Here is a 12,848-nt window from a genome sequence, read left to right as displayed (position 1 = left end):
ACAATATTTATATGCTGCCTATATATTTTCACATTAGCATTAAATTGTCTTTAATTATCAATTTTCTGCTTTTATTTAAAAATTGATTTAAAAAAAATAATCTAATATAGTAATGCCTGTGTACGAAGTGTTTCCATTTTCAACATTGTATGTCTCTCTCTCTCTCTCTCTCCCTCTCTCCCTCTCTCCCTCTCTCCCTCTCTCCCTCTCTCCCTCTCTCCCTCTCTCCCTCTCCCTCTCTCCCTCTCTCTCTCTCTCTCCCTCTCTCTCTCTCTCTCTCTATATATATATATATATACAAATACACACATATATATATATATATATATATATATATATATATATATATATATATATATATATATAAATATATATATATATATATATATATATATATATATATATATATATATATATATATATATATATGTATAGGTATATATGTGTATATATATAAATATACAAATACACATACATACATGTACAATATAATATAATAGTATAATATACGTTTCCAAACTGTCCTTAATTGTGTCAATATTCATTATGTTTTCCACTGCTATGCTTGCAAGCTTCAAACACTAATAATGCATGTCGGTTTTTGACATATTGCTCATAGTAGGCTCAAGAGTGCTGTACATAACAATACGTGTATGAATTGTGGATGAATGGGCGAATGTCAATAACTGGTAAATGCTTTTTGCAATATGATGGTTTAGAACTTTAGACAAAGTTATGTGAGCAATCCATTTCACATTACCAGTGCTTGTCTTTGTTTATTGTTTCTCTCTTAATAGCAGTTTTGTTTGTGGTTTCATGGCATCTCATGCTTCCCCAGATTTTTGAAAAATATTATTAATTATGAACGACGCATGGTTGCTTGTGAAATTTACACTGTCAGTGCATTACCCTTTACTTTTTGTTAGATACACTATTTGAACAAACTTTAGGTAAATAACTAAGATTCAGGGCAAACCAACCTTGATTTGTTGATTAATCATGAATAAAGTAAAACACATCCTATATTTTCAAATTTGCCACTTGATGGATTAAATCAAAAAGGCAGCTTGATGGATTAAGTCACAACAGGAGCCAAACTAACTAAAATGGTCCTTTTTTCTCCTTTTTGTTATAGTCACCCTCAAAATGAACTCCTTCACTATGGATTTCATTTCTCTGCCACTCCTCTTTACCACTTTTCTAATCAATGCTACACTGCTTCAATTTCCATTAATTGTCCAACTGCTATGATGCATCACCACAGGACAGGCCTGTTCACTCCAGACTTGGCGTTTGAAGCCATAGTGAAAAAGCAGATCATTAAGCTGAAAGACCCCTGTCTGAAATGTGTCAACCTCGTTGTCACCGAGCTTGTCACCCTGATCAGGAAGTGCACTGAAAAGGTAAAACTGGAGAGATGGGATGATAGACAACAACCCCGAAAAAGAACAATGCAAAGAAGGAAAAAATAATAATGCGCTGCTATCTGGTGCTGTTAATGGTTGCAGGCTTCACCCATCACCTATCTCATCCTGTGAATCCCTCTTTAAATTTAAGCCCCTCTGATCCTGGACCTTCACCAGCCTGTTCCACTCATCAACATTAAGAGCAGTGATTTAACTACCCTTTACTCACTGATAAATTAATTCCTCTGACTTGTTAAGAACTGTCACAACTAGTCTGCAGAGTAAACCTTTAGTACATACACTGTTCCCCAAACCATTCTCACTACAGCTCTTTGCATTCATGCATTCATTTCAAGCACTATGTCACTGATGCAGTGGAACCTCCAAGGTTGATTACCATCCATCCCAGTTATATATTTGGAAAGAGTTTCAAGCAGTTCCCGAAAGACTTCATCTCAGAGGGTTGAATTGACTGATGGACAAAAAGATATGGTCAAACTTGGAGGTACCATTGTTGCCTTGTATGACTTACTCTTGCTTTATGCATTCAGCAATAATGCTTATTGGAATTCTATGTTAATTTGGAATGTTGATATTTTTTTACTCTAATGTCCTATTTTGTGTCAAAGCAGTACATGCAGCAGTGTTCTCTTTTTATGTTGTCTATAGTTGGGATCATATCCTTGCCTTCGAGAAGAGACTGAGCGAATTGTTACCACATACATTCGGGAGAGAGACAGCAAGACTAAAGACCAGGTTTGACCATGTAATATCTTTGTACAATAATATTGTGTTAAACAATTATTTCATGTTTGCCAATCAGGTGCTCCTGTTAATAGACATTGAACTATCTTACATCAACACTAACCATGAGGACTTCATTGGATTTGCCAAGTAAGAGTATTTGTGGTTTTATAGCAACGACAAATGTTTTTTTTTTCCTAGTTCTTAGATTGCCCTAATTAGATTGATCATGTACAATAACAAAGATGAATTAATGGAAAGAGCATTAAATCAAAGGATCCTCTTAAGTTTTTAAAAAAAATGTAATTTAAAAAAATCCTTTCAAGCCACTTAATTTATTATACTACCTCACTGTAATCAGATCCATCACAAAGAGGTATGGCCATTTGCAGTGCAGAAAATAATACATAATCCTATACCGATTGTACAAATTCATGATAAATAATGTAATTAATGACAAGGAGAGTATGAGGAAAATTATTTATTGATTCTGAAATACTAGTTATTTACACTTGTACATTGTAGCTAACAATGCCAGGAAAATACAACATACTGAGCTTTATAATAATAATAATCGGACATAGGCTTTGTCATCATCATTGACTCGACAAAAGCCTAATTGTCATCATACCCAGCTGCGTATGACAAAATTGGTAGTGCTTCTCCATAAGTTGCGTTTTCCCGGCAAAAGGCCCAAATAAGTTATAATTTGAGACTCGTTGGCATTCTGCCGTGATGGATACATCGCATCACCCCCCGAGCGGAGCACTTGGCTCTCACTGTCTCCTCACTTACTTTCAGTCAGCCAGTAGGAGGCAGATCACCGCCCAACGTCATTCATGTTACCGCACCCCGAAGTTATTACACAGAAGGGATTGTGTGTCGTGCTACCGCAAGTTTAGAGTCCTGATGGATGTGGGAAAAAACTGTCCTTAAGCCTATTTGTCCATACTTTGTGAGACCTGTAGCGTCTGCCAGAGGGCAGCAGCTGGAACAGGTTGTCACCAGGGTGGTATGGGTCCCCGACAATGTTCCTGGCTCTGCTGAGGTAACGAGGGCTGGCAATGTCTTCCAGTGAGGGCAGAGAGCAGCCGACGATCTTCTGGGCAGTGTTAATCACTCTCTGCATGGCCTTTTTGTCTGCTGCCGTGCTTCCAGTGTACCACACTGTGATGCAGTATGCCAGGATGCGCTCCACAGTGGCTCTATAGAAGGTTACCAGAAGCTTAGTGTCCAAGTTGTTCCTCCTGAGTACCATAAGGAAAAGGAGTGGGCCAGATCTGTGCTGCGTTTGCGGAAGTCCAGGATTATTTATTTAGTTTTCGTGGTGTTTAGTGTGAGATTGTTCACCAAACACCACGAAGACAGTTTGTTGACCATCTCTGTAGGCCGACTCATCCCCTCCTGAGATGAGTCCGACCACAGTGGTGACAATCGGCAAATTTGATGATGAAGTTAGACTGGTGGGTTGGTGCACAGTCGTATGTGTACAGGGAGTACAGAAGAGGACTCAGTACACAGCCTTGAGGGGAGCCAGTGCTCAGTGTAATGGAGGAAGAGAGGTGGGGACCAAGTCTAACAGTTTGTGGTCGGTTGGTTAAGAAGTTCTTTATCCAGCAGCAGATGGAAGAGGATAGTCCAAGGTGGGAGAGTATTATAGTGTTGAAGGCTGAGCTGTAGTCAATGAAAAGCATCCTCACGTAATTCCCATGGTGCTCCAGGTGGCTCAGTGCTGTGTGTAGACCTATGGCGATAGCATCCTCAGTGGACCTGTTTGCTCTATAAGCAAACTGGTGAGGGTCAACTGAGGGAGGGATTGTATTCCTGATATGGCGGGCGACCAACTTTTCAAGGCACTTCATGATCACAGGCGTGAGTGCAACAGGCCTATAGTCATTCAGGCTGTCAATGGTTGGATTTTTAGGGACAGGGATAATGGTGGCATATTTCAGGCAGAATGGAATGATGGATTGTTTCAGGGAACAATTGAATTTTTTTGTGAAAACACCAGGTTATGGTGTTCGAAAAGTTCCCAGTTGGTGTGGGAAAAACAGTCCTGCAGCTGAGAAAGGGCGTCCTCGGGCCAAGTTTTTATTATCTTTATTTGTGGCCTTGTTAGCCTCCGGAGTGGAGTGTATGTGCGGGTGAGGGACAGGCAGAGATGGTCTGATCCAGCCAGGTTAGGGAGGGAAGTGGCTCTATAAGCATGTTTGATATTAAAATAAACATGATCTAGAGTTTTTTCTCCTCTGGTGTGACACTTCACGTACTGGATAAACTTAGGCAGAACAGTCTTCAAACACGCTTTGTTGAAGTCACCAGCGACAATAAAGACTCCATAGGGGTGGTCAAGCTGCTGTTTGTTTACAGCCGTTAGCAGGAGGCTAAGTGCCATGCTAACGTTAGCATCCGGTGGTATATAGACAGCCATTACAATGATAACCGTTAGCTCCCTAGATAGATAGAAGTGACTGCACCGTACCGCCAATAGCTCTAAATCCGGGGAGCAGTGAGTGTTAATGATCCTACTGTCGCAACACCATTCATTGTGTATGAACACGCAAAGTCCCCCTCCTTTGCTTTTTCCTGTTAATTCTTTCGAACGATCATTTCGAAATAGCGTCCGGCTAGCTAGCGATACCGCGGCGTCGGGGATTTGCCTGTGTAGCCACGTTTACGTGATGAGAATAATGTTGCAGTTCCTGACAAAGCTGTTGGTAGCAATCTGAAGTTCCAACTCATCCATTTTGTGGGTGATGGATCTGGCGTTGGTCAAAAAGATACTCGGAAGCGGTGCTCGGTGTGGTTGCTGCCTTAGCTTAGCAGCTAGGCCTGCCCGGCATCCGCGCTTTTGTTTTCTTTCCCTTCGCCGCCTCCGTCGTACTCTGAGTGGGCTGACTATCCGCGGAGATCCCGGAGGTCTAGAGATGTCCTCGGGGATATCGTAGGTCCGTTGGTCTGTTGTGATGGATATATCGCATCTCCTTCCGAGAGAAATTAAATCCTGGCGACTGTAGAAAAAGTTTTCCTCGAAGATGTTAGTAAATTACAACCGACACCAAACTGGAGAGCATTGAGCCGCTGCACCCGTGCGCGCCGCCATCTTGTCATCTTTATCAATTAATTATGCAAAACCCCTAATTTTGCAGTGCACAGCAGAGGACAGCTGCAAATGCAACAAAGAAACGAGTCATGCCTAACCAGGTAATTGCGTATTTTTTTAGTTTTTAATGTCATGGTCAGTGTTTTATTTTTACCTTTCCTACCGGTCTATTTTTGATCCTATTAACACACCTCATTGCATTAAGTTGTGCTTATTTGAGCAATATGTTGTTTATCGCCTGCATACTCTTGACTATCGACCGATAAAACTGCTGCATAATAAATGTTTGAGCTCTTTTTTTTAAATTCCACTCCTAAGTAAATAGATTTACAGTAATACCTCAATTATCGCGGTTAATGTGGACCACGCTAATCGAAAAACCGCGAAGTAGGGTCACCCTATTTTAAAAAAATATAAATTTTTCAGTGCTGAGTCCTAGTAGCTAGAGTGGCTTCTGGTTACAAGTTTCAGCGTGGATTTTCACATTTTTATGGACTTAAAAAATAATAATAATAAATACATGTATTTATTTATTTTTCTTCAGTGCGGAGTCCTAGTAGCAAGTGGAAGACAAAGGAGTTGCTTCGGCTTTCGACTTTCAGCAGTGATTTTCACATTTTTATGAACTTAAAAAATAATTTAAAAAATAGCGATGTAGTGACGCCGCGAAAGTTGAAGCGTGAAATGGCAAGGTATTACTCTATTGCAAATTAGGGCTACAGCTATTGATTATTTACGTACTCATTTTAAATGATTGATTAATCAAGATTTGGATACAAAAAAATCTTTAATGCATTGCAGAATAATTGAGATGTAAAACAATGAAACAAATGTTTATCCTGGCAATAACATTTATTTTGACCTGCATATCCAATGGTGCCAAAATTGCACTTTCTAAAAAATCATGAATTAAATATACAGTGGTACCTCTATATACAAGCTTAATGCGTCCCGAGACTGAGCTCGTATGTCGATTTTCTCGTAACTCAAACGAATGTTTCCCATAGAAATGAACTAAAAACAAATTAATTCGTTCCAACCCTCTGAAAAAAAAAAAAACAGGATATTGGATTGGAAAAAAATGTTTTATTTGTTCTAATTCACCATCTATTAACAAAGTAACTGTGTGTGTGTGTATGTACGTATGTGTATGTATATGTATATGTATATGTATATGTATATGTATATGTATATGTATATGTATATGTATATGTATATGTATATGTATATGTATATGTATATGTATATGTATATGAGAGAGAGAGACAGAGACAGAGACAGAGACAGAGACAGAGACAGAGACAGAGAGACAGAGAGACAGAGAGACAGAGAGACAGAGAGACAGAGAGACAGAGAGACAGAGAGACAGAGAGACAGAGAGACAGAGAGACAGAGAGACAGAGAGACAGAGAGACAGAGAGACAGAGAGACAGAGAGACAGAGAGACAGAGAGACAGAGAGACAGAGAGACAGAGAGACAGAGAGACAGAGAGACAGAGAGACAGAGAGACAGAGAGACAGAGAGACAGAGAGACAGAGAGACAGAGAGACAGAGAGACAGAGAGACAGAGAGACAGAGAGACAGAGAGACAGAGAGACAGAGAGACAGAGAGACAGAGAGACAGAGAGACAGCGAGACAGCGAGAGAGAGAGAGAGAGAGAGAGAGAGAGAGAGAGAGAGAGCGAGAAGAACTTTATTTCATCCCGTATTTGGGAAATTTCCTTGGTTGCAGTAACAAGACAGACACAGAAGACATTGTAGACCTAGATAAAGAACTGGTGTCACACACAGGAAGTCCACAAGGTGGGGACATTCTGCAGACTTAGACTGAGGTTAAATATGCAGAATCAGTCTTTCAAGCTGATCCACACAATCCCTCAGTAGTCTGGAGGTTTTAAAGATCATCTTCCTTACCTAGATCCTCCTAAACTGTCCTAGCAACCTAGCAGCTCCTCCATCTGACCAGGGAGAGATCTCACGCTCCCACAACAATGATGGAATGCTCAGTCTGGAGCGTTGCTCCTTCTCCCGGCACTATCGTCCACTGCTCACAGCTGATCCCACGTGCATGACAGCGAAGGCACGGCTGAACGGCTCCAAAGACATCTAGGACTACTAGCACAAAGAAACCAAGCCACGTGACGGGTGGGTCGAGTCAAAAAGGTCGCAGAACACCAAAGCAAAAAACACAAAGTACAAAGCAAAGTATATGGGAAAGCATTAAGAAATATTAAAATGCAATTAAAAAGATAGAAAAGCAGCAAAAACACAAAACGAGCAAGAGCGGACGGTGCTACCGCTACCAGCTGCCACTTGAGCGGCGCCATCTTGGTTGGCAAGAATGGATACAGACAAAAGAAAAAGACATTGTAGAGTTAGATGAAAACAGGAAGTCTTGGTGGGGAACTTCTGCAGAGGTTGAAAATATGCAGTCACTCTTCCAAGCTTATCCGTATAGTCCCTCAGTAGTCTGGAGCTGAAGAATCAACAGTAACAGAGTACAACAAAATGTGTATGTGTGTATTTGTGTTTATGTATAAGTGTATGTGTTTGTGAATATGTATACGTGTATATGTGTGTATATATGTATATATATGTCTATATACATGTGTGTGCATATGTATATGTATGTATATGTCTATTTAGCCACCTGACTACCAGGAAATGAAAAAAATGTTGTCCAATCACATTTATTTTGAAATTCCCCAATCTATGTAAATTGGAATACTGCAAAAGAAATTTGGTATCATTGGAAAGCTCTGAATGTCCTCTACAGAGCACAAAGGTTAATGCGATTGGATGCACTGCGTGGGAGATATTTAGGTTTACAAATATCCTCTCCATAGGACAAATTTGAACTACTGGTAGTCAGTAGCATGGATGTGTATGTGTGAGTATTTATATATGTTTAAATTGCACCCCCTCCCCGTGTTTTTTTTCTCAGCATTATATTATTTTATAATTGGGTCTTTGTGTCCCATGTGTAGGTCATCCGTCGTGGCTGGTTGACAATCAACATTAGCATTATGAAGGGAGGCTCCAAGGACTACTGGTTTGTCCTGACTGCAGAGTCCCTTTCCTGGTACAAAGATGAGGAGGTAAGTAAATGTTGAGTGGAGTGCGCTAAAATAAGCTTTGTCAATACGTTTTTTTTACTGGGAAAATGCATTTTGTGGAGTAGCACCACCAATTTCGTTATACGCAGCTGTGTATGATGACAATAAAGGCTTTGATTGAATATATAGTAATGATAAATAAATAATCAATAAATAAGGAATAACATACTTGTGGAAACCTTTGGAGACCCTTCCACTTTTTAACATGTATACCTTATTGCTCAATGTTTTTTGTTCCCTATTGCTCCTAAGGAAGAAAAAAAAGTCAATTAAAGTGCCTCATGGTGATTGGCTTTAATATGCTTATTTATGTCATTTATTAGGAAAAGGAGAAAAAGTACATGCTGCCTCTCGACAACCTCAAGTTAAGAGATGTGGAAAAGGGATTCATGTCCAGCAAGCATGTTTTTGCCATTTTCAACACTGAGCAGAGGTGAGTGCAATGCTTCAATCAACTAGACCTGTTTGAGAATCTACTGCAGGAGTAGGGAGCCTTAACTGGATCTTTTGATGGGTGCATATGCATAGCTGTCAACCTCTGCCGATAACTGCCCTTATAAATGATTATTGATTCCCCTTACAAACCCCCCAAAAACATTACAAACACCGTACGAGTCGTACGTTGTTTGTAAGGGTTTTTGGGGGTTCCCGACCCTGGCCTACTGCATTCCTCTTATATCACTGATGTGTTTCTCAGGAACGTGTACAAGGACCTACGACAGATCGAACTGGCTTGTGATACTCAGGAGGACGTCGATAGCTGGAAAGCCTCGTTCCTCAGAGCTGGTGTTTACCCTGAAAAAGACCAAGTAATAAAAGTCTGAATATGTGATGTGTAAAATTGCTTTAAGATATTTGAACACACACAGTAATATAATTGTTAGACTTATGTGGCTTTTATGAGTTGTTGGAGCAAATTGTGGTAATGGTAAAAATTGTCCTTGGTTTCCAGTAAACTTAACCATAGCGTGTTCTGCTAAATTTTCTAACACATGCAACAATGGCTATGCTTCTACAAAACGCAAGACGTGCTATTTTTTTACGCTAGACGACATCTTCACTATCTACTAAAGTAGTGCCAATTTTTGTCTTTTTCACCTGTCCCGTATTACTTTCCCTCTACAGCCCGACAATGAAGATGCCATGGTTCCAGGTGACACCGTGTCCATGGACCCACAGTTGGAGCGGCAGGTGGAGACCATCCGCAACCTCGTGGACTCATACATCAGCATTGTCAACAAGTCCATCAGAGACCTCATGCCCAAGACCATTATGCACCTCATGATCAACAGCGTAGGTTACCCTTATTATATTAGAAAATGCATTGAAGCTTTTCAGGATTTCTTTAGTCCAAATTTGCATTAGACCAGGGGTGTCAAACTAATTTGGCATCGTGGGCCACATACGGCCTAGGGAGATGTCAAGTGGGCCGGACCGTTAAAATTATACCATGCTCTGCTATAAATAACCAAAATATCATGTTTTTCCTTTGTTTTGGTGTAAAGAAGCACAAGAACATTAGAAAAATATTGAAATTGAATGAACTATCCTTTTACAAAACATTTCATGAAACACCTCATATTTCCTTAGACAAATGTGCAATTGACTTTTAAACTAAGGAGAGTGATTTGAAATGTGTAATGAAGAAAGTGTTCGCCTGTCCTGTAAATCTGTAAACTTCATACATGAAACATACATACACATACAATACATACTGATTTTCTGTTTTCAGTCTGTCTCAGTGATGCGGCTTGTCTTCTAATCTCATGGAAAGAGTGCGCCCCTTATCGGATAATCCATGAATTGCAGCGAATTAAAAATATTAATTCCATGTCTTTTATGCATTTTTTCCACTTTCAAATTATCCTGCGGGCCTGATCGAACCTCCTTGGGGGCCGGTTCCGGCCCGCGGGCCGTATGTTTGACACCCCTGCATTAGACTATCCCAGGTTAGCATGACTTCTCGGCCAATAGAGCCAAATTTACATTACAAAAACTTGAAACAAGCTTAATTTTTTAGATGTTAAGTGATCCAAATACTTCTTCAAATGAAGTTATTCCATAGCCTAAAATGTTTGGGGATCGCGAGGTTTTTAAATTAGCAATCATGATGTTAGCTTGCTTTGGAGCCCCTTGTCATATGGGTTTTTTATTTCCAGCCTTAATATCCTGTTTGACCTCCAGGCAAAGGACTTTATCCACTCTGAGCTGCTGGCCTACCTGTACTCAGCTGGTGACCAGAGCAGCCTGATGGAGGAGTCTGTTGAGCAAGCTCAGAGGAGAGATGAGATGCTCAGAATGTACCATGCTTTGAAGGACTCTCTAGTGATTATTGGTGACATAAGTACCACCACTGTTTCAACCCCTGTGCCTCCACCAGTAGACGACACCTGGATCAAAGATTCAAGGTAAAAAGTGTAAACAGCATATAAAACTTTAACAGTTTGAAAGTTATCATATGTTGGATGGTTATCATGAGCAAACAGTTAACACGCAGTCTATCGCAGTCTGCCTGCAGCAATCCGCCCTGCCTCTGTGACAGCGCCCCCTCCAAACCGACCCCCAGCAGTCAGGGGTCCGACACCTAGTCCGGCTCTCCCCCTGAACCCCTCAGCAGCATGTGGTGTGCCACCAGTGCCTTCGCGACCTGGCCCACTGCCCACCCAGTCCGGTTTTGAACCAAACGTTCCAATGATACCCTCTAGACCGGCACGAGTGCCTCCTGCACTGCCACCGGGTATTCCAAGGTAAGTAGAAACAGGAACTGGATTTTGTAGCAATTGTACAGTTTAGTTCAGGAATTAATTATGACATCATATCACTTTAAATGTTTTTGTTCAAATTACTATTATGAAAATACAATAGGGCTATTATGGGAAAATACATCTTTTATTGAATGCTTTTATTGTCATTATACAAGTATAATGAAATTTAAAACTATTGTTAGGTTCACCTATAGGCATTCCCAAATGCACGCACAAATAAAAGAGACAGGACAATCCTCTGTGAAATTCTTGCAAGGGAGAATCGAACCGACTCGTCTCTGTCCAGGTTCATTCTGGCGTCTCACAATCTTTTCCTTGTTTATTAGCTTCAAGGACCCTAGTTACAATGGACGTCAGCTCTCAAGGCGGGGGTGGGAAAACAGGAGTGAGAAGTCAATAGTCAAGGACCCTAGTTACAATAAAAGTTTTAGCTCTCAAAACAAATAAAGGTCATGTTGAGCCGAAGGATCTTCTCCACATTCCAGTAGTCCAAGAGGATTCGACCTTCCTGTTGTTTGGTCTAACTTAGGAACAAAGCATTTACATCGTTGCAAACAGATGTTCTATAATGACTTTTATAATGTTAATAAGCTAAGTAAAGCAAAGCGTTCTTCATTGCTGTCAAATATATAATAATGTAAGACTAATAACCCTAACAGCTATCACCACATAGTGCACAAATAACAACAGACAGACAAATAAATAATCAATAAATAAGTAGTACAAGTGAGGTCAGCAGAGTGAAGCGGGCTTGTTCCGTCTGAAGTCCCAGCTAATTGCAGGGCACGAAGAGACGGATAACCATTCACGCTCACTCTCATACCTAAGTGTAATTTAGAGTGTTCAACTAGCCTACCATGCCTGTTTTTGGAGTGTGGGAGGAACTCAGAGTATCTGGTGAGAAACCCGGCAAGCCCAGGGAGAACATGCAAACTACACACAGGAGGACCGATCTAGGTTCGAACCCAGGCCCCCAGAACTGTGAAGCCGACTCCCTAACCCTTCGTCCGCCTGGTCGCCCCCTCTTATAAAATGATTTAGATATTCGATTTGTAGTTTACGTACATCAAAATTGTCTAAACCCTAATTTCTGTGCCTTTTTTATTATATACCGTATTTTCACGCCTATAAGGCGCGCATAAAAGTAAAAAAAAGTCAAAAAATTTCTCCAAAATAGACAGGGCGCCTTATAATGCAGAGCGCCCTTTGTGAGCGCCGAGCGGCACCAAGCGGCGCCAAGCGGGAGCGCTCGCGGGGGCGCCGAGCGGCGCCGAGCGGCTGGCGATAGCGCTGGCTACCGGAAGCAGCTTATTTCCGGGTTCCGGTGCGCAGTGACTGCTGGGAAATATAGTTCTTCCTCGCTATACCCACACGCTAAAAACATGTTTTAAAAAGGCAACGGAAGCAAAACTGAGTTCGGTTGTACTTTATTTAGACATTTTACAATTTACTCAAGTCATCACCTTCAAATCCCTCAAACTCCTCATCTTCTGTGTCAGAATTAAACAATTACCCAAACGAGCCTTCCAAATAGCCGCCTCCCCTCTCTTCGTTATCAGAGTCACTGTAATTTCCATGTGGCTCCTTAGAAATTATGCCGGCTTTGGCAAAAGCTCGAACAACCGTGCAAGCAGACACGTTCGCCCAGGCGGCAACGATCCATTGACAAATCGTAGCGTAAGAAGCCCGGCGCTGCCTGCCACTTTTCGTGAA

The 12,848-nt window shown here is 41.0% G+C and overlaps 1 protein-coding gene across 5 annotated transcripts in view; it reads left to right on the top strand.

Annotated features, from left to right (window-relative positions):
- Positions 1-12,848, top strand: part of dnm2b (dynamin 2b) — a 43,457-nt gene that overhangs the window by 28,687 nt on the left and 1,922 nt on the right. For 3 of the 5 annotated variants that reach the window (XM_077604916.1, XM_077604915.1, XM_077604918.1), the window contains 9 exons: positions 2,076-2,162; positions 2,230-2,300; positions 5,300-5,354; positions 8,242-8,352; positions 8,694-8,803; positions 9,068-9,179; positions 9,496-9,663; positions 10,555-10,778; positions 10,878-11,117. In XM_077604916.1, coding sequence (XP_077461042.1) covers positions 2,076-2,162; positions 2,230-2,300; positions 5,300-5,354; positions 8,242-8,352; positions 8,694-8,803; positions 9,068-9,179; positions 9,496-9,663; positions 10,555-10,778; positions 10,878-11,117 — 1,178 coding nt within the window. Of the gene's footprint in view, positions 1-1,264; positions 1,404-2,075; positions 2,163-2,229; positions 2,301-5,299; positions 5,355-8,241; positions 8,353-8,693; positions 8,804-9,067; positions 9,180-9,495; positions 9,664-10,554; positions 10,779-10,877; positions 11,118-12,848 lie in introns of all 5 variants that reach the window. The other 2 variants (XM_077604919.1, XM_077604917.1) reach the window with 1 other exon arrangement.

The sequence above is a fragment of the Stigmatopora argus genome, chromosome 7 (genome assembly GCF_051989625.1).
Source record: "Stigmatopora argus isolate UIUO_Sarg chromosome 7, RoL_Sarg_1.0, whole genome shotgun sequence".
NCBI classification, from domain to species: Eukaryota; Metazoa; Chordata; class Actinopteri; order Syngnathiformes; family Syngnathidae; genus Stigmatopora; species Stigmatopora argus.
Note: the sequence above shows the minus strand (reverse complement) of the source record. Positions and strands in the feature narration are given on the sequence as shown.